This window comes from Caretta caretta, chromosome 10 (assembly GCF_965140235.1).
Source record: "Caretta caretta isolate rCarCar2 chromosome 10, rCarCar1.hap1, whole genome shotgun sequence".
Taxonomy (NCBI): domain Eukaryota; kingdom Metazoa; phylum Chordata; order Testudines; family Cheloniidae; genus Caretta; species Caretta caretta.
Window position 1 is genome coordinate 83,388,824 of NC_134215.1, and position 22,326 is coordinate 83,411,149.

The window sequence follows — 22,326 nt, forward strand, 5'->3', positions numbered from 1 at the left end:
CCCCTTCCCACCAGCACCTCCTGGATGCCGCTGAACAGCTGATCACAGCAGGTGGGCAGCGCTGGGAGGGAGGGGGAGAAGCTGATTGGTGTGGCCACTGGCAGGTGCTGAGCTATTTTTCTTGAGGGTGCGCCAGTCCCGGAGCACCCACGAAGTTGGCGCCTATGAGTGTCAGTCCAGTTCATAACCGGCTGGTGTCCATACCACTGAAACCACTGTCAGAACTGGTACTGACCACTGCACTGCTGTTGAGACCACCAGAGACGCCGAGCACTGACTCTGTATGGTGACTAGGGGCAGGTTGCAAGTCAGAGACTAGGCATACCGGTGGGGCAGCAAAGGGAAGTCAGTGATGTTGTTCCTAGCCCCACCCCAGGGGTATTATAGCACAGCTAAGCCTATCCCAACTGGTGACACCATTGGGTTCATTGCCTTCTCTTTACTCTGAAAGCTGAGAGCTAAAATTAATTTTTTCTGCAGTCAGGAACTGATCCAATCCCCATTAACTTCTACGGAAAGATTCCCATTCCCTGAGAGTTGGCCCAGGTCCCGTCTGTGGTAGCTGCAGCTGAGGTCAGTAGTCTGCTTGGATACAGTGGTGTAAATCCAGAGTAACTCCACTGACATCAATTAATTCACCATATTTAAATAACGACGTTGAGCTGTGGCGCTTGGCACGCATGGACATGTGCTCATGTGACACAAAGGAAAATAAAGCAATCCACCATAACTTTAGGACCTGTCTGAGTCGTTACCGTGCTGCTGCAGAAACATGGTCTTGAGATTTGTTTATTTTTTAAGAGAGAATAAGAAAATAGTTCTTTGCTGATTAAATCAGCAGACCAGAAATATTGAGAGGACAAGCTCGCTTCGCTAGGATTTACTGTACCGTCTGCATTCTGTTCTCCGCCAAGAACGCTTTAGCACATTACCTGAAATTATTATAGGTCATTCAATGATGGGCCTGAGCTGCAGGGGTCCTAATTTTTTTTTAATACCACTGTGAAACTTGGATGTGAGCCTGTGTTCGATCCTGAACGGTATGGAAATGTGCCCCAGCCAAGAACTGCGCAGCATTAACCCAATTTAAAAAAAGGAGGGGCCCAATTCACACAGAACCCAATGGGGAAGTGAGTGCAAAGGTGGCTTTATACCATGTTTATGTTATTCCCACCCCCATCCTGGAGCTGGCCTGGGGCCATTTTGGCCCATGCCACAATTTAGGGCAGCCTCAGGGCTGCTCTAAAGTGTGTTTGGCTGTCTAGAGCCCCATAACTTGGCCTTCATGTATCCCCATTGGAAAAGAGCATACCATTTAGTTTCCCAGTTCCTGGATGCCAGACTGACAAACGCGTTGATGTGCTGTGGTCAGAGTTAAGGACTGCATTATAGTGCAATCCTGAGAATGCGGGAGTGTCTCTGTACATGAGATTTATTTGTAGAGGGACAGTGCGTACATGTGCTGTGTGGGGTTTTGAGACACGTTAAAGAAGGATCCCTCACCTAGGCATTTCCTTGCTTTAAGGGTTTCTGTGGGTTGGTGACCCACCTTAATGTGTTTTTAGCTAAATTTTCACTTTTTGGGAGTTATATTATTTCTACACAGATCCCTTAAACTTAAGGTGCAGCCCTAAAAAGAAGCTAATGCATTACACAGGCCACACAGCAAAGATGATCAAAACTCTTTCACACAGTATGAAAAGAAACAAAATCACTAAGCAGAGTTCCTTTCTAACAGAACAACAATTCCATCATCTCCTATGATTAATAATGAAAAGTCAGTCTTACTTTGTTGGGACTTGGATTTCCCCATTTTAGCCAGCACACTGTGGCTAAGAACACACTTTTTAAATGTCTGGTTCAAAGTACAGCTCCATATTACATGTAACTCTGTGGTGGATTTTCTGCTCAGGGGACCTATTAGTGAAACCATTTCTCCTTTGGAGCCAGAAGGCTAATTAGGATCTAGTGAAAAATGTATTAACAAATAGCATCAGGAGAGAAAGTTCTGCTGTTGCCTAAGGGTTAAGGTAGGCAGCTGGGATCTGTCAGCATTATTACCCTGGTCAGAAGTATAAACATGTTGGATAATGAGCAATGTATACATACAAAGTACCATTAAAATACTTTGTCAATTGTTGTGTCATTAAAACCAAACACTTCATTCCCTATAGGTTGTCATCAACTTCTGTGTTCCTTTCCCTGATTCTCCCCACCACTGCCACTTGCCTTTTCATAGTAAATTTCACTTGCTGGAGTTAATTTAATTCAGGTATGTTGAAGACCTATGTACCAGCTCCCCTAGAGCTGATGGGGATGGTCAGCCATGCCTATTCCTGAGATTTGTGCTGGAAATGGTCCACCTTGATTATCATGCACATTGTAGGGAGATTTCAGAGTAACAGCCGTGTTAGTCTGTCTTTGCAAAAAGAAAAGGAGGACTTGTGGCACCTTAGAGACAAACCAATTTATTTGAGCATGAGCTTTCGTGAGCTACAGCTCACTTCATCGGATGTAGGGAGAGTGGTCACTTTGGATGAACTATTACCAGCAGGAGAGTGAGTTTGTGTGTGGGGGGGTGAGAAAACCTGGATTTGTGCAGGAAATGGCCCACCTTGATTATCATACACATTGTAGGGAGAGTGGTCGCTTTGGATGAGCTATTACCAGCAGGAGAGTGAGTTTGTGTGTGTGGTTTTTGGAGGGGGGTGGGGGGGTGAGAAAACCTGGATTTGTGCTGGAAATGGCCCACCTTGATTATCATACACATTGTAGGGAGAGTGGTCGCTTTGGATAAGCTATTACCAGCAGGAGAGTGAGTTTGTGTGTGTGTTTTTGTTTTTTGTTTTTTTTGGGGGGGGGGGGGAGAAAACCTGGATTTGTGCTGGAAATGGCCCACCTTGATTATTATACACATTGTAAGGAGAGTGATCACTTTAGATAAGCTATTAGCAGCAGGAGAGTGGGGTGGGAGGAGGTATTTTTTCATGCTTTGTGTGTATATAAAAAGATCTTCTACACTTTCCACAGTATGCAGCCGATGAAGTGAGCTGCAGCTCACGAAAGCTTCTGCTCAAATAAATTGGTTAGTCTGTCAGGTGCCGCAGGCACTGGACAAACACACTGAGACAGTCCCCACCCTGAAGAATTTATAGTGTAAATAGAAAGCAGGTATTATTATCCCCATTTTACAGATGTTTTAAAGGGCTTGATTCTCCACTGCCCTGTACCTTGTGTAAAGCAAGTGCACAATAGGTGTGCAATTTACGACTCTGGTTTGGTGGCCTTTAGATCTAGATCTGCCCATAGTCTGGGGGTGTTGGGATCCCACTCTGAATTTCTCCAGAGTTTGTGCGTGTTTGGATTGTGGGGTGCGGGTGGGGGTTGGGTTGGGTCTGTCTTGCACTGAAGTGTGTAACGTAGTATATATGCTCCTGGAACTTTTGTTGTTACTCCGAAAACGGGGCTAGTAGGGTCACAGCAGCTGCATTGTTTTCTGATTTTAGTTCCTTCCTCTCCATAAGGCTGTTTACACGATGCCGCGCCTTGTTGCACTTGGTACCAGTTAGCAAGTAAGGTGAATATAAATGTAGTGTTTGAATGGGGCAGTGAAATAACGAAGGACTTTTCTACAAAGCTAAAGTTGGCCTCGAAGAAGGTGTATTAGAAATCACTGCAACACATTCCAATTTTCAGAATCATTTGTGCATATAAGTCTGTGTCCTATTCCATGGATGGGGAAACAGCAGTAAATGTGCCATTGAGTTTCCTTTATTTCTTGTGAAATACCAATAATATGCAGTCAGGAATTGGTATTCCCAAATGATACTTTGTCATTGATTTAATGTAGGAGTGCTACCTGTTGGACACTTTAGAATTATTTATCACTGCACTCAGCAACATGAGGAGCATGGTAGCTGAACTAGCATGCTCTGACATAGGTAATACTGGTCGTTTTCTGCTGAGGTGAGGTGTATTGATGGAGGGGCATAGGAGAATGGCTTTAGATGGGTGGACTTCACTCAGTATGGCAATCAATCCAGCATCTTTCATGGACACCAACTGCTTCTACGTTTTTTGTTTAAAGTACACACACGCCCTTTCAACCACAACACATCCTCAAGGCTGTGACTTTGTCCTCTTCTGTATTTGTGCAGCAAGCAGGAATGGCAGGGTGTTTACCAGGGGTGGGCTTTAGCTGGTAAAATCTTGATTTTTACTGCCCAGGAAACACTAGGCAGGCCCAGTTTAAGACATTTTTCTATTTTAAAAACAGTTTTATCAATAGACACCACATTATACATGTCATGACTCATATTTCCATTTTCAATATTATATAAACAAAAGTCAAAATCAGTCGATTAGATGAAAACGCCAGTAATGCAGGGTGGTAGGCTTGCAGCATTAAGCAGTCAGAAGCAAGCAGAGTTGCAGATACCAGCCCAGGTCATTTGGCCATGCAGCGTTCTATAGCTGAAGACCAACTTTGATATAGTGGATAGACAGAGCCTAATCCTCAGTTTTGAATGGCTGTACCCAAAGTTTGAACAGATTAATTCTGGGCTTGCTGAACATGCTGGACACTGATGCAATTATTTTTCCCAGTTTCCTGATTTAACCAGGTTTAAGCTGATATTTACCAGTGTCCTGTCCTAAACTAGTTGCCAGCTCTAACATCAAATAGCACAACCGGGTAAATAATAATAAATTTAATAATGATCATTCAGATGCAACTGCCAAGAGGTATTTCATTCCCTAATTAGAACAGTAGATTTTTCATATCACAGGGTGATACTTTTATTGAAGTGACCATGTTTTTTGACCAACTCATCCGGAAGATTCCCGCCCCACCCTCCCCACAAACAATCTCTGTGCAGATAACTTTAAAAACTAAATCCCAGTAGGCATTACTGCCTAGTGCATCCAATTAGAAGGCTGAAAGAATCTCTCTGTTTATCTTATGCTTTGCCTTACACCAGTCTGAATGTATAAGGACCTTTAGTGTTCTGGAGTCTCATCCTAAAAAGAATCTCAGTTGTTACAGTGATAGAACTCCTTTGCTGGCTATTTAAATAGCCCTGCAAAGGAGCCTCTCTTGAAAGCCTTTGATAAGGAGGCCTTTCAATGAGGAAGAGAGACCTAATCTGAGCAACAAAATATTAACCCTTACTTAACTAGTTTGAAAACATTCCAAAACACAAAGCCATTTTCCTAGCTCCGTTTTTTGGCATTTTTAGGAGACATACAGGAGAGAAGAGAAGAGCTAAAACTGTAGGGACAGGGGTTGCTACAGCTTCTGGCTAATCCACTGCCCAGATTTTTTGTACACAACTTGATTCTATAAAATTTGGAGAACAGTAGAGGGGTTTTGGGGATGAAGGAGCCCAAGCTCAGGTCTGTAGCAGAGAATAAAAATATGTATTTCACCCCCAAAGTGCCACTTATGAAATCTGTGTTCAGAGCTACTCTGGTGGGTAATTCTCTGTTAAAATAGCCTTCAAAAGATAAAGGGAAAAAAACAAGAAGATTGGCCAATAATGTGATCATACAACAAATCTCCCCATCACTGAAAATTTCATTTAATTGGGAGACATCGGCATGCTCCTTAAAGCACTTCTCCCCTCCCCCCTCTGCCCCATTTTAAGAAATCATGCTTTATCTAAGGCTTCAGAATGTGGTGAACTCAGCCAACATTAATTAACACTTCCCCCTCCTCTAAAGCAATCCTGCTTCCTGCAACCTGGCGGTGTGTGCAACTCCTGTTGATATCAAAACAGAGAGATCAGTACATGCCACTAATAACGTAGGCCGAAATATCACTATCCCTTTTTCCTTTGTAGTGTAAAAAATGTTGCTTATGCAAAATAGCTGCCCATGAAGATTTATTTGTTGCAATAAGAATATGATTATTTTCTCATTTTGGAGTTAATGCAACTCGCAAGAGTTTTGAGAATTCTTTAGTACATGTATTTAAATTGGTTTCATATTTTGGATAGGAAGTCACAGGGTCGCGTTAAGTGACTCATTTAGACATAGTTGGCTCTTTCTCCCCCTATTGTTCATACGGAATGAAATGAAAGAAAGGGCATTCATTTTTCATGAGTTTAAGAAAAGTCCTTCAGTTCTGGTTCTGCCTCAGCTCTTGGGAAAGGAGAATTTCTCTGTCATGAGATCCACAGACTGAAAAATGGATAATCCCTCTTAACCTCTCAAAAGACACAGGCATTTTTTTCCCTTTGTCTACAGTTCTCGAAGTCAGACACTTAGGAAGTGTTAGATGTAGGCTACGTAATTGGACTGTGCTTTAGTTCAGGGCGAGCTGTAGAATGGGACTGGTGTCACCTCTGACCTGGTGATGTCAACACTTGCACTAGATGGGAACAGAGCACTTGCATTCAGAATGAAAACACTATTCTCCTTGGGGTCCGAATGTGTGACATCCTCCCCGCCCATCACTCTGTTATTTCTACACTGCTGCTGCCAGTGAAGAAGCCATGGTTTAAAGGGGCTGTTTCTTGTAATGTGTAACCCAGCTTAAAAGCAGATTTAGTGATCTCTGTTTACAATGGCACCTCTAGAATGTGTTTCTCTTTAACCATTTGATGGATTAGCCTCTCACAGCTATGAGCTGTCTGCAATTTTACAGCCATAGTTTCTTCTCCAAAATAATCATTTCCAGAAAGGAAAGGATAAAGCTGTGTAAACGCCTATATTACAAAAGAAAATAAAAATGTTACATAGTAAATTGCGAGGAGCAAGAATGCAGCATGGACTAACAAGAGCCAGATCTTCTACATCGGTATACTGAGCTATAGAACATCATGGCCAAGATTTTCAGAAGTAAACCACTGAAGCTAGGCTCCTAATTCCATATTTCGAATAACTGGCCCGATTTTCAAAAGTGCTGAGCACCGTTGAGTTGAGCTGAATGTTCAGCTCTTATGCAAATCAGCCCGCTAGTTTGGGTGCCTCCGGAATCTAACTTTAGACACCCTGTATTGAAAATCTTGGCCCATGTTTCCATGGGTAAAACTCTCCTGGTTATTATCAGAAATACATTTAATCCACAAAGTCTTCAAGAGATTCTGCTGTCTCTCTGTTAAACCTCTCTGAGACACAGAAAATTACCAGGTCTTTGGAAAGTCTTTGATTTGCTTCTCCCAAAATAATTCACATTTTACAGTTCCTTGCAAGAAGTGCACACTTAGTTGCAAACCACCCTTTTTGCACTTACCAGCAAAGCATTGTGTGTGCTTCCCATGCAGGAAATGGTGCACGTCTTAAAGAAGCCAAAAATTGGAATCCAATATGTTCACTGGGCTGTAGCTCCTATGAATGTGTCGGGTTTTGGATTCCTGTATGCACAGGTGCTGGAACTAAGGGTGCTGGGGGTGTTGCTGCACCCCGTGGTTTTCATCATATACACGGTTTGCAGTTTGGTTCAATGGCTCTCAGCATCCCCACTATACAAATTTTTCCAGCCCCCCTGCCTGTATGCAGCATGCAGCCCAAGATGCTTGTAAAAAGCATGAGGGAAGACAGGTCTCTTTATGGCTTAGATTAATGGACTTTCCAGTTTATAAGTCTGGCCAACAAACCCTTGCATGAGGACAGCCACCAAAATAAGAAAAGGAATTAGTATAATAGCATTGTGGCTGTTCCTGCACAAATGTTAAACACACTGCAAGGTAATCTATGGTAATCAGCTTTTTTTAAAGGGAATTTAGTGCTGACTGAACAAGTCAACAGTAATGCAAGTTTCCCCACACATCTCTGCTCGGTGTTGTATTTAGGCCAGTGAAAATAAATCGGATATTATTATTTGTATTACAGTTAGCAGCTAGAGGTTCCAACCAACACCTGAGCTCTAATGTGCTGTATAGACAAGGCATAAGGGACAGATGTAAACACTTTTCAGTCCCTACCGCCTCAAATTCCCTCATCTAGAAAGAGTCCCCCTCAAGAAGAATAGCAACAGGCTCAGAATCAAGGAACAGAATCTAAAGAAATGGAAGTTGTGTCTTTATTTTTCTCCCTATCGCTTCCAGGGCTCTGATGTGACTAGCCCATAAACATGAATTGTATTTATTCTCCATCATCTCAGCCTGCCACAGTCCATGCATGAGATCCTGCCTAAATGCGATGGTGATAGTCCCTTTAGAAGTGCACACACAGGGGACTCTGACATCAGTTGTGATGGAAAGTATACTCTGAAACAACAAAGGTGTTAAACCAGTTTCTTTAATGACAGTCCACAAGAGAGTCTAGTTTCCTGGTTGCATGCATACAACGTGCACCCTGGCCTCTGCACTATAACCCTGTATTTACACAGCGTCAGACGTTGGAATGTAGTCGTTCATTGGGCTTAATCACTACCGGACAAGGACCAAAACCGAAAATGGGGGGTAGCAGGGCAGGAAGCTTATATCACTTAATTTATACATTTCTTTTTGTAGCTGTGCACGCTCCAAGTATTTTATCTTCTCCCTCTTAATACAGTGACCAAGGACAGAGCTTATTTTAAAAGGTCAGAAAACTATAAAGAGAAGTACATATTTTCTCTCTCTGTTTCACACACAGATATACATTTGCCAAGATGAACAATATCTATATATTCAGCTAAAGAGGCTATCAAAGGCTGGATTAAAGACGGACATAATGGGATGATATTTTGGAGAGGGGGGCAAATTTTCAATGGAGTTCTGCCAATCTGTGTGATCTACAGCCTATCAGATAGAAAGAGCCAACATGGACTTCATCACAATTAAGCCAACATATTGCCACATGCTTACTTGCTCTCTAATAAATCTATTTTTAAAACAACAGCTGTTACATCTGGAGCATTTCACGAATGCTTGAGCAGAGCTGAGCTATGAGTGGGAATGACAGCAGGCCCCAATCCTGCAGGTGACCCCAACGTGGCAGCTCTGAAGTCAACAGGGCTCCATGGGAGCACAGAGCTCTGCCCACCCAGAGACAATTGCAGGATCAGGACTTTATTCTGTACAAGCTGAAACCCAGAGGAAAAATATCCACAAGTCCTCTCAGTAATGAATCCAACCCATATTCTCTAGTTATAATTCCAATGTAATTAGAAGCATAGGACTGGAAGGGACCTCAAGAGGTCATCTAGTCCAGTCCCCTACACTCATGGCAGGACTAAGTATTATCGAGACCATCCCTGACAGGTGTTTGCCCAACTTGCTCTCAAAAACCTCTAGTGATGGAGATTCCACAACCTCCCTAGGCAATTTAAGTCCATTGCTTCTTGTCCTATCCTCAGAGGTTAAGGAGAACATTTTTCCCCCCTCCTCCTTGTAACAACCTTTTATGTACTTGCAAACAGTTGTGTGCCCTGTCAGCCTTCTCTTCTCCAGACTAAGCAAACCCCATTTTTTCCAATTTTCCCTCATAGGTCATGTTTTCTAGACCTTTAATTGTTTTTATTGCTCTTCTCTGGACTTCTGTCTTTCCTTAAATTTGGCACCCAAAACTGGACACAATACTCCAGTTGAGGCCTAATCAGCACAGAGCAGAGTGGAAGATATTGCTTCTCATGTCTTGCTTACAACACTCCTGATAATACATCCCAGAATGATGTTTGCTTTTTTTGCAACAGTGTTATACTGTTCACTCATATTTAGCTTGTGATACACTTATGACCCACAGATCCCTTTCTGCAGTACTCCTTCCTAGGCAGTCATTTCCCATTTTGTATGTGTGCAACTGATTGTTCCTTCCTAAGTGGAGCACTTTGCATTTGTCCTTAGAGAATTTCATCCTATTTACTTCAGACCATTTGTCCAGTTTATCCAGATCATTTTTAATTTTAATCCTATCCTCCAAAGCATTTGTAACCACTCCCAGCTTGGTATCATCCTCAAACTTTATAAGTGTACTCTGTATGCCATTATCTAAATCATTGATGAAGATATTGAACAGAACCAGACCCAGAACTGATCCCTGTGGGACCCCACTCGATATGTCCTTCCAGCTTGACTGTGAACCACTGATGATTACTCTCTGGGAATGGTTTTCCAACCCATTATGCATCCACCTTACTGAAGCTCCATCTAGGTTGTATTTTCCTAGTTTGTTTAGGAATAGGTCATGCAAGACAGTATCCAAAGCCATACTATAGTAAAAATATACCACATCTACTGCTTCTTAATCATATCTATTCATCTTTGAATTATTTTCTTTAGAGTAACCAAATTTAAACTGTTGAATTCTCCTTGAAAAAATAAAACATTAGCTGATTTACCTTGAATATCTTTTAACAATTTAAGAAATAGCAGTTGGTTTCTAATCTCAGTGGTCCATCAGAGGGAGCAATGCAGTCATGCATTAGGTTGTGCCTTTATAAGAAATATTACAAACCTGGGTCCATATCTTGCTATCTTCCTATGGAAAATATAACAGATTTCTGTGGGAGTTCTGCACTCAGAAGAATGTGCCCCGTAATAAACAGGGTAGGTTAGGATTGTTGATTTATTTACTTGTAGCAATTGCTCACCCAGTGCAATTTGTACAATTCAGTAGGTCAAAGGACCATGCTGAGAATGGTTTCAGAGTAGCCGCCGTGTTAGTCTGTATTCGCAAAAAGAAAAGGAGGACTTGTGGCACCTTAGAGACTAACCAATTTATTGGAGCATGAGCTTTCGTGAGCTACAGCTCACTTCGTCGGATGCATTCAGTGGGAAATACAGTGAGGAGATTTATATACACACAGAACATGAAAAAATGGGTGTTATCATAAGTGATCACTCTCCTTACAGTGTGTATGATAACACCCATTTTTTCATGTTCTCATGTTTCAAGGGTGGATGTGTTGTGTTAATACCAATGCATCTCACACTGGATACATGACTGAAAAGAGATAGGAAGTTAGTTTTTAAAAACAAAAAATGTCTTCTGGCTAGAAGTCCCAGTGCTTCTAGACTGACATTCTGAGATGGGATTGCCTCAGCATTAGAAAAATCCAATCACAACTTTACCATTGCATAGGTGAGAAAATATGTTACATGAGAGAGAGGGATATATATAGAGAGAGGTATATAGGTGTGTGTATATAGGTATATATAATTCATTTGTGTACACACAAATACACACACACCAGTACATACATATATAAAATTTTCTGTGATAAGGTTTGCACAATTAATTTTAATATGGAAATAGAGTCTGGGCAGCTCTATGAGAGGCAGGAGACTGGGATAATACTTTTTAAAGTCAGAACTGGGACTCAGAAAATCACAAAGGCCAGAGGTCAGAAGCTTAATTCTCTGGTTTTGCCAACTCAGCTCAATGCTGAACTTTTCCTTGTTATTACAAAACCTATACCAGGAAGTTTTTCCCCCCTCCAGCATAAAAGTAAATGCCTATGTCTGAATGGCAGCCATTTAAATGAAATTTAAAGTGACTTTCATGCCAACTTGAAAAAACAAAACAAGTTTTCAGTTCCTAACATGTCAGCACAGCCCTGGCTTTAGCCAGCCCCCCTTCCCCTCCCCCCTGCCTTTTTTTTTAAGCAATTGCTCTAGACTAATGTTTGGAATAAACTTGTAATTTGGGATTTGCATCCAGATCGCTAGTTAGGATTCTAAAGAAATAAATACAAAGATTTAACTGAAAGCAGGGCTAAATCACAGGACGCCCTCTAGAGATCTGGAAAAGTAGATTTTTTTTTCCCAGCACAGGAATAAGCATCTTTCTTTCCGTGGCTGTTAAGTAAGGATAACAAACTAGGGGCAGGTTTGTAATGGTCCTTAATTCCTGTGGTTGTTTGTTCCACAGCCTGAGGCCAGACCTTGACAGTGCTCAGTCTGCTGTACAGACCCAGTTTAGCCTGCTGGTAGAAAGCTCCATTTTGCCTGAGGAGCAGAGCTGACAAACACAATCTTCATCATGGAGCTTTAGGCTCTTTTAAATATCCTGGGGCCAGGCCATTGAGAACCATGAGGATAAGAACCAAAAACTTGACTAACTCTCTATTCTATTGGAAGCCGGTGCAGAGAGCAGAGAACAGGTTTGATGTGCTCACGGTAGCCATTGCTGAGAAGATGCACTTCCACGTTCTTGTACTATTTGGAGTTTCCATAGGGAAGGTGATTTCCTGCCCAGATCTATTGCTTTGCTGTAGTCCAGCCAGGAGGTGACAAAGGTGTGCATAACCAAGGCCAGGTCATCGTCCACCAAGGTGGGATGGAGTCTCCTACCCAACCGTCAGTGTGCTATGCAACAATCTTTTCACCTCTGTAATCTCTGATGATATAATTAATCTAATCTTCTTGAGGACAAGAGTAGACCCCTTGCAAGTTATCCACTCAGTGTACAGGGACAATAAATGCAATAGAGGGGTCACCACTTGGCTCACACACAAAAATTGAAGCCAAGTGAAAAGTAAGGTAGGCAGGAAAGTTATTGTGACAGTGTGTGTAACACGTGGCCAAACACCACCTTCAGGTAAATCATCTGGAATAAATCTTTTTTTGTTGTTGTTTGATAAAAATCACACCTTTGTGGCTAACACATGTGTAAACAGTGGAATATCAAATATGAGTAAGAAGCTGGTGTTACCTCGAACACGGCATTAGGGAGACCATTAATGAAATATTGTATTCAGTTCTGGGGTCTGCAGTTTAAAAAGGATCAGACAAATTGGAAAGGGTTAAAAAAAGAGCTACAAGAATGATTAGCGATCACACAGTGGAAGCCTAAAGAAGCTCAAGCTATTTAGCTTAGTAAGGAGAAGTTTAGAAGTGACTGGACTGTAACCTACAAGTACCTACATGGGGAGAAGATTTCTGATAGCAGATGGCTCTTTAACAACAGACATAGGCATAATTAGATCCAGTGGCTGGAAGCAAGACTAGAAACAAGATCCAACATTCTAACAGCGAGGGTAATTAATCATTGGAACAGCTCATCAAGGGATGTGGTAGGATCTCCTTCATTTGAAGTCTCATAAGCAAGACTGGAAGGCTTTCTAAAAGTTGTAGTTTAGCACAGTTAGAAGTTAAGGGCTTGATACAGGAATTAGCTGGTGAAATTATCTGGCCTGTATTATGCAGAAAGTCAGACTATGATCATGATGGTTCTTTCTGGCCTTGAAATTCTATGAATCTATAAATAATGGAAACATTGGAAAAAATACACAGTGCCCAATGGATGTCAATCTCAGTATGTCCCCTCGACGCTTTAGTGCTCGTTGCCCAAGGCTGCAGTACAAATCTTATGGGAATTCTGGCTAGCTAGAGCGCTGGACGGCTACAGCACTGGGTATTTTTTAGGCAAGCTGTTTCAACCTCTTTGCGATATTTTTGTTTTTTCGTTTCCACCTATTTAACCTCAGTGCTTAATGAACATTATGGAGAGCTCAAGAACTGTCATCTTTGCAACATCCCTACAGAGGACACTTCTTCTTCTCCTTCTCTCTTCTGTTCAGTGTCACTTTCAAAGCGGAAGTTCTGTAAGTACTGAGATTTTAGAGGCAAAACTGAGAAATTCCACAGGAACCTGAAATTCAGCAGGTTTGGGTTAACCTGAGGTCATTCCTCTTGTTGAAGAGTAAATGATTACTGTACCCTGTAGAGGTGAAATGGTTTCACTTGCGTAAGTGACTGAGATAATGGCATAAGATTGTGATTGTGAGCTTGTGCATTCAAATGAACAGTTTTACCCAGTTTTATAACCCAGAGGGTCAATGATCTGTTAAGATTTCCATCACACACCTTTACTTTCAAGGGGGTTGCTCCAGGCTGAAATGTGACAAAAATTTTAGAGGGACAAGGTGGGTGAAGTAATAGCTTCTATTGGACGAGGTTGTGTTGGTGAGAGAGAGACGAGCTTCCAAGCTGACACAGAGCTCTTCCTTAAGTCTGGGAGACAAAGACCAGGTCTACACTACAAACATATTGGTATCATTGCGTTACTCAGGGGTGTGAAAATCACTTCTCGCCTTAGCTACCACCTCTCGGGCAGGTGGATTAAATACGCAGACAGGAGAGAGTCTCCTGTCAGTTTAGTAGCATCTTCACGAAAGCACTACAGCAGAGCAGCCAGGCCGAGGCAGCTGCAGCACGGTACGTGAAGACAAGCCCTGACTCAGGCCACTGCTAAATACAAGGTGGAACAGATAGTTTAGCACAAGTAGTTAACACCTATTTCAAGAGACCATTCAAGGTGCATCCGATGAAGTGAGCTGCAGCTCACGAAAGCTTATGCTCAAATAAATTGGTTAGTCTCTAAGGTGCCACAAGTACTCCTTTTCTTTTTGCGGATACAGACTAACATGGCTGCTACTCTGAATCCTGTCATTCAAGGGGAAGTGCCCTGTTAACCCCCGTCCAGTCATAGGGAGGAAAAGGGAGGGGCAAAGCAGCTCTGCGGGGCAGATTTGGGTCACAGAGTGTTGTAATTAGCCATCAATCCAGTGTCTCTCTTCAGTCCATAATTTTTAGTGTTTTTGCAAAGTCTTTGTTTTTCCTCAGAGGCTTTGGAGATATGCGGCTTACTTCTCAATAGACCCATGCCCTGCAGCGTCTGGGAGTGGGACGCAAACCACTCCAGACACAAGTATGTCTTATGGCCTGACATTGGCAGAGAGCAGCAAACATGCTGAGGGAACCACCTCCCCATGGGGCCTGTACACCGAAGCTTGCCTGCTGACGCACAGGGATAAGTGCTGTGAGGAGGGGAGACAGAACGAGACCCTAATTCCGAGGCAGGGCCATCCTTACCCATACGCAAAGTAAGCAGCTGCATAGGGCACCAGGAAATTGCCCCAAATTTCCTGGTTCCCTGCGCAGCTGCATGCTGCTCCAGCCCCTGCTCCGCCCCACCCCGCCCCTAGTCCACCCCTTCCCCAAAGCCTCCGCCCCAGCCCCGCCTCTTCCCGCCCCCACTCCACCCCTTCCCGAAAGCCCCCGCCCCTGCTCCGCCCCAGCCCTGCCCCCACGCCCCCCCTTGCCCCCACACCACCCCTTCCCCAAAGCCCCCACCCCTGCTCCACCCCAGCCCTGCCCCCACTCCACCCCTTCCCCAAAGCCCCCGCCCCTGCTCCGCCTCAGCCCTGTCTCTTCCCGCCCCTGCTCCGCCCCAGCCCCGCCCCTACTGCCCTGAGCTCTGCAGCAGGGCTGGGCCTGCACTCACCGGCGGTGGGAAGTGCAGCGACCCAGCTCCAGCCGCACCACCAGTGAGAGCTGGGGGGTGGTTTCCGCCCTACCCCCCCAAGCCAGCCCTGCCCCCCCACACAGAGTCCTGGCTCCCCCCCACACACACACACCCCATGGGGTGGCTGCATAGGGCCCCAGAATAGCTAGGGACGGCCCTGTTCCCATTTTGCAAACAGTGCTTTCAGAATTCAATGCCTAGTGCCATGGACATGTTTAGGAACGGGAAGCCAAGCTCTGTTGGCTAGGATTTGAAGCTAGACAAGTTCAGAAGGGAAATAAGGTGGGATTTTTTTTTTAAACAGTGAGGGTAATTAGCCATTGGACCAACTTACTGAGGGACATGGTGAAGACTCCGTGACTTGAAGCCTTTAACTCCAGACTGGTTATCTTACTCAAGGATTTGCTGTAGCTCAAGTGGAGGTTAGGCCTTGATGCATAATTTACAGGATGGAATTCTCCGGCCTGTGCTGGGCTGGGGGTCAGACTAGATGGTCAGAATGGTCCTATCTGGCCGTAAAGTCTGGGAAGCTATAAACAATGAAGAAACACAATGAAGTTACTCCACTTTCTCAAATGTCTGTAGCTCTCTATGAAAATACCTGATGTCTACTAAAAAAACCAACAACCCATGTTGACTACTGAGCCATATGAAAGTGTCCAGTGATGGCTTCTATAGTACCAGTTCTGTAGTACAGTGTCTGCCGTAATTTTAAATCACCTACCGAACAAACCCATTAAAGCAACACTAAGGATCTGCTTTATACCCATTAAACTCAGGCGGAAAAAGGCCAGCTCAGGCATTCTATGGCTCAGGGGCCAGACTATGGGATACAGAATCTCTGGGCAGGTGCCGAATGCCATCACACTCTGACATCTGGTCCTGTAGTGAGGTGCAGGCCACTTCAGGGGACAGGTTGAAAGCAGCCCCTCAGGTCCACCAGGACTATAGTGCTACCTTTGCATGGTGATTGGAATGGGGGAAGTGGACAGCTCTGGGTATCCTGTAAACCTAGGCAAGAGCCACTCACAACCTGGCCCTTTGCTTATAGAAACCAGATAGGGAGCAGATTTCTCATTAAGATCTTGAGCCAGTTCACACACACACGGATGTGGAGTTCCTGAAAACCGCAGCCTGGGCTTTCAAACTCACCCCCCCCCTCCCCCCAGCAGCCAATGATTTTAGTACATCTCAGCTTTCAAGGAGTTTGAATGGATTCCGCAACTCTGCTGACTGGGCTGGACATTGTAACCATGCAAAGCAGCCAGCTTCTAGCTAATGGGGGCTCCCTTTAAGTAGATGCCCTGAGGGGAAGGATAGTAGAGGTTGGGTGTTTAAACAGCTTTTCACCAGTGAGCCAGCAAAATGAATTAATGGATAATGACTGGCATTTAGGGGCTTAGTCTATTGTAAACAGGTTTTTCAAGCCCCAAAGAATTATTGCCAAGCAGGAATAGCTGAGGGAGAGCGCGAGAGAGAGGAAAGATCTCCACTGAAATAGGAAATTCGTTTAAAAAGCAGATTGGCTTTGTTAGTGAGAGGCTGGGAGGCCAAGTGTGGAATCTGAAATGGGCACAACAGTCTCTGCTTTCCACATTGCACAACATTCTTTCCATTAACAACTGAGGATAAAATTCTCTCTCCTGGGAAGCAGGGCATTGGCCTTTCCCTAAACAAAACCTTTTGTCCCTTGAGCTGAGGCAACATGAAGTGATGGTCAATGACCAGTATCCCTCCAACTCAGTACCAAATCGTGATAGTAAATTTAGGATAACAGTGTAAATAACAGGAGATTTGTGTTTAGTAATCAGACCTCTTCTGAGTCTATGAGACTTGTCCAAGTGTTTAATTCTGCACAATGGAGGGCAGTTACTAGTGGAGTGCCTCAGGGATCAGTCTTGGGACCAATCTCATTTAACATTTTTATTAATTACTGACTTTGGCACAAAAAATGGGCATGTGCTAATAAAATTTGCAGATGACACAAAGTTGGGAGGTTTTGCCAATACGGAGGAGGACTGGAATATCATACAAGAAGATCTGGAGGACCTCGTAAACTGGAGTAATAGAAATGGGATGATATTTAATAATGAAAAGTTATGCATTTAGGGACTAACCAGAAGAATTTTGCTATTTTGGGGGATGTATCAGTTGGAATCGACAGAGGAGAAAGACCTGGGTGTAGAGACAGGGAAGTATTAGTACCTGTCTACAAGGCACTGGTGAGACCTCATCTGGAATGGTGTCTACAATTCTGGTCTCCCTTGGAGTGGGTGGGTGAAGTTCTGTGGCCTGTGATGTGCAGGAGGTCAGACTAGATGATCATGATGGTCTCTTCTGACCTTAAAGTCGTGAATCTATAAGAGGGTGTTGCCCAAGAGTGGACAATACAGAGAGAATTAGCAGATTTCCACCACCACACATCAGATCTATACTTTGGGAAGGATCTAAATTGTCCTTTTAAGAAGGAGTCCATTTACTTTAGTAATTCCTATAGATTACAGGGGGAAGTCGAACTGGGCAGAGGTGCTGTGATTTAATGGTGTTTAAAGTAGCCATGTGCATGGGTGGAACGTGACTCCCGAATTTGGGGAGGCTGGGTGCGAGCACCGGAAGCTCCCTCAAAGTGGGGCAGCCCACTGGTGCCTGAACTGTGACACTGCCCCCTGCTCAGCCTCCTCCCTTGAGGCCCTGCCCACACTCTACCCCCGTTCCACCCCAGACCCTCTTGGCCCCCTCCCCCAAGTCCCCTGCCGCTCGCACTTCTCTGCCCCCTCCCTTGAGGCCCCCTCCTCCTGCCGCTCCTCAGCGGGTGGGGGGAGCCTCAGGGGAGGGGGCAGAGAGTTGTGACCAGCAGGTGGGAGAGAGCAGGGGGGGCATCAGGGGGAAGAGGTGGAGCGGAGGCGGGAAGAGCAGCAGCGTGGGCAGGGCCATGAGGGAAAGGGACGAGCAGGAGTGGAAAACCAGGGCACTGAGCCATTTGAGCTTTGCCCATTGCTAGTTAAAATTTCATGACAGCTTGGAATATTTCAGCTGAACGAGAGGAGCATTAATCTGGTGAGTATGACAAACTCACAGGTGACCTTGCTCACTGAGCTGATTGATTCCTGTGCAGCATAAATCTAATGTTCCCACTGAGACAGGCAGAGTGTTAGCATAAAAACTCAAGAGGGGACAGTGTTTGCGTTTATTAACAGCTGACCCGTGACTCAAACAAGATTTGGGGCACACTGATGGTTTTAAATTAGGGTCTGAAGATGGGAGGATTAGAGGAAGATCATAGTTAGACCAGCAGGGTTTTGTGACTATATTGTCAAGGAATGCTACTGTGATGCGGTAATCCATAATGGATAGTATCTTAAACCAAGGCCAAAAAGCTGATGTTATTCTGATTAAAAGCCATCCAGTTAGTTCATGGTGCTCTTGTAAGAATGTAAAAGAACTCAACACTCCTATGAAAATTATGTGCCATACAGACTCCGGGGATGGAGCATTCATACCCAGAAGTCACCTGGAAGCATTCCTCTGAATTCCAATAGTAAGGTGAATGACTGGCATCCACAATGCTGCACTGTGCCACATACTTATGATCTGATTGACCATTATCGTATAATTCACTGATTTGGAAATAAAGATAGAACAGTTAAGGGACAGACTCAGGCAGATAAAATCATTGGTACAGACCTGCCATGAGTCCCACTAATAATAATAATTTGCATTTATATAGCACTTAAGACTTCAAAGCCATTTCCAGACATTAACTGATTACCAGTAATCTCTGCAAGGAGCTGAATGATATCCACTCCAACTGACTTCAGTGGGAATTGCAGCAGTACATGTCTGATTAAAGAGCCTGCTGTGAAATTGACATATGACAAAACTTAGCCACCCCAGTGCCTTTTAGTGTCCCAAAGACAGGCAGCGTTATCCCATGAAGTCGCTGTGGGGGAGGATTCTGTCTCTTTAATGTCAGCACAGAGCCCCGCCCCCATCTATGCAAATCTTGCTACTCAAGCTTTGTGGCCCCATGACTGATAAATAATGAATAAATACGATTATTCTAATTGCTTGATTTTGCTAAGTTGATGTCACAGGCCTTATCTGCGATGGGTGAGTTTCCATTGGCACTTAGATTAGATGGGAACAAATCTGAACATTCAGCCCTAAGGGAAAGAGGACTCCGCTTTCCAGGGCTGCGCTGGTCTTTGTTCCTATATTTACTTTACTGTCAGCCAAATACAGACTTTTGCATCAAACCTTGTATTCAGGGTAATATTATTTCTGTCTCTTCATTTTTTCTCCTTCAGCCTTTATCTGTGAGCAGGACCGCCTCACGTTCAGTTTTTGTCAAACCCTAAGGATTCTGGGAAGATGCCATCTTCCAACTGTCAACGTGCAGTGCTGCCGAACCTGCCGCCAGCCTGGTCACAGTGCTCGGGATCGTGGGAATGAACGTGTCTCCAGGAGGTGAAACCATTTAGGTAGAAGGACCCTTTATGGGGAGGGGAAAAACAGAGCTATAGAAGCTTCAAGAGAACATACATTATGCAGTGAACAAAAGGAACTCCTTAAAACTAGGTTTTGCCACGTGGTCTGTTCAAATAGCAATGCAGAATGTAGCTACAAGTTCCTCCACTGGGGATTTTGTATGGTGCTCTTTAAAAACACAGGGAAGATTTTTTTTAAAAAAAACTACACTACATGGTGCTCAAATGATCAGCCTGAGAAACAGAGCCTAGCTCTCACTAGACAGCACTCAAAGTCCTGCTAGTTACCATGGAGAAATGTACTGTTTCCTAGCAAGTAGCTGAAAACAGATACAATTTTCCATATCTGGTGTCATGCCTAATGTTAGACAATATACAAGAGAACATTTTAGGAAACAAACTTAAAACAGAATAGCAAACATTTTTGGGAGATCTCTCTAAAAGACACATGGTGCTGTCATTTGACATTTTCAGCGTTTGGTTGGTGTTGGCAGGCCAGCACAAAACTCTGACCAAGTGACTTTTTATTATTATTATTAATTATTATTATTATTATTATTATGTATAAGTGAGCATCTATGATTCCAAACAGTGTAGCTTTTGCCTTTTTCCTTTTTTTCTTGAGGGACTCAAAGCTGGCAACCTACTTTTGTAATTTACTGAAGAATGTTTACAAATTGAAGTTAGCTCTACATAATTTAAGAAACTGAGACAGATCAAAGTGAGCAAGGATGCAAAATACCCGCACTAGTCATTATCACCAAGAGTATTAGGCTTGCAGATCCTCCAGTATGTCTGAGTATTCCTCGCCCTTTTAATGCTGCTGCTGGTTTTCTGTGTAAAAGTGAGGGTACATATGAGCGTGTTTTGATGGAGGGTAAAGGGGTGAGGAGATCAACACATGAATGAAGAGACAAATTTATGTTGGAGGAAAAATTACATAGTCCCAGGCATATATTTGTAAAGAGTCCAGAATACTATCCTAGTCTAAGTCATGAACAGTGTATTAGAACTGCATCTACTGCTATTTTACCTTCTCCACATTATTCCTCTGGAAGGCACAAATGACAAATTGGATTGTTAATGGCATAACTGGATTTCTGCATGTGATTACAACACTTTGTATAAGTTTGGTGGTTAATTAAGGTTTTGTCTTTGTTTCTACAAATTTAAAAATCTTCTTTCTGCTTATATAGCTTTACTTTCGTTAAAGTTAGTTGATTCTTTTAACTAGACTGTCCAATATTGTACAAGGAAATGGTACATAATTATCAAGGCAGGCATTGTTCTTATCTGTCCGGGGTCCAATAGTGACTGTATGTTAATCCCTCAGTGTATTAGGAAGGACGTATTATATTGGTCCCTGGAAGAAGGTCCAAAACATTCATTTGTATGTTACTCTTCAAAAAAGACCAAATAATTGTAGACAGTGAATAAAATCCTACTTGCACTAAAATAAATGGGATTTTGCCATTGATTTTAATTGAAGTAGGAGTGAGCCCAGTGTCAGTTAAATGACGTTTGTGCAATACAATTGTACCGTTCAGAATAAGTGAACCTTTTCTAGTGCCACCCTGATTTGTACTGTGTGAAGTTATTTTCAGTACAATCGCCAAGATGACAAGGGGAATTCCTGTGTATAATGTGTGTGTAAACTGCAGCCCATCACTTTACCACCTGTATTTTGTTTCTTTCCAAGCTGATGTAAATTTTTTATATTTAAAGAGATTGTGTATGGTCTTGTTTTATTTCCCAGCAATCGTGCCGTCCTGTGCAACATTTTGTTGTATTCATCAGGGCTCTAAGATTTTACTGAGAAATAGTTTCTAAGTTTGTTGTTTTTTTAAATGGCTGTAGCTCACAAGTGTGTTAAATTAAACTGTTACAAAAGGAAATTTAATGTTTGCAGATTTCTCTGTTCTCTCTGTTCAAATAATTTTTCATTAAAATCCCACAGAGAAAGCGCTGGTTATACCTGACAACTTTCCTCTTATATCTGTAGCAGAAACCAACAATCAGGATGCTTCAGAAAATACCTGGAGGCTGCTGATGGAAATTATTATTAATGTTGTGATATCAAATATAAAGCATGTAGATATATGCAGATTTGGGGTAAAAATGTGAAAGGACCTAGGTGGCTTAGGACTCTTTTTGACTTCAAAGTCACTCAGGTGCTTTTGCAGATTTTACCCCTGTGCCAGACAGGTTATTTTCAATGATAGTCCAAATTTCAAAGTGGCCCAGGGTATCCAAAACACAGATGACTAAAGTTTGGCAAATTTGCTAATTTTGACACTTCGACGAACATAAGTACCTTACTTGGAAATCTAGATGGTCACACTCCAACAGAATTATTGAAATTCTCCTTTAAAATATATGTATTTCCATATATTTTATGATGAATGGAAGGTTTGATACCTGATACAACTGGTTCAGGTAGTCAAGATGCTGTGAAACTTAAAAATAGAAGTTGCTGATGAGGAAGAGAAATCTAGAGTAAAAAAGACAATTCTTTCAATGGTGCACACATTCCATGCCGCTAGAAGGAACTAGTCATAATGGCTTCTTCCCAGCCATTTTGTTTTTACTTATCATGGCGAATTCTCACATAGCTGCAGTGATTCTCTGTAACATGAGAGTTATAAAACTTGCCTTTCAACATGTG

The 22,326-nt window shown here is 43.1% G+C and overlaps 1 protein-coding gene across 2 annotated transcripts in view; it reads left to right on the forward strand.

Moving 5' to 3' along the window:
• Positions 1-21,556, forward strand: part of ADAMTS7 (ADAM metallopeptidase with thrombospondin type 1 motif 7) — a 145,045-nt gene extending 123,489 nt beyond the window's left edge. For both annotated transcript variants that reach the window (XM_048867455.2, XM_048867456.2), the window contains one exon: positions 19,482-21,556. In XM_048867455.2, coding sequence (XP_048723412.2) covers positions 19,482-19,645 — 164 coding nt within the window. In that variant the 3' untranslated portion in view covers positions 19,646-21,556. The remainder of the gene's footprint in view (positions 1-19,481) is intronic.
• Positions 21,557-22,326: the final 770 nt, after the last annotated feature.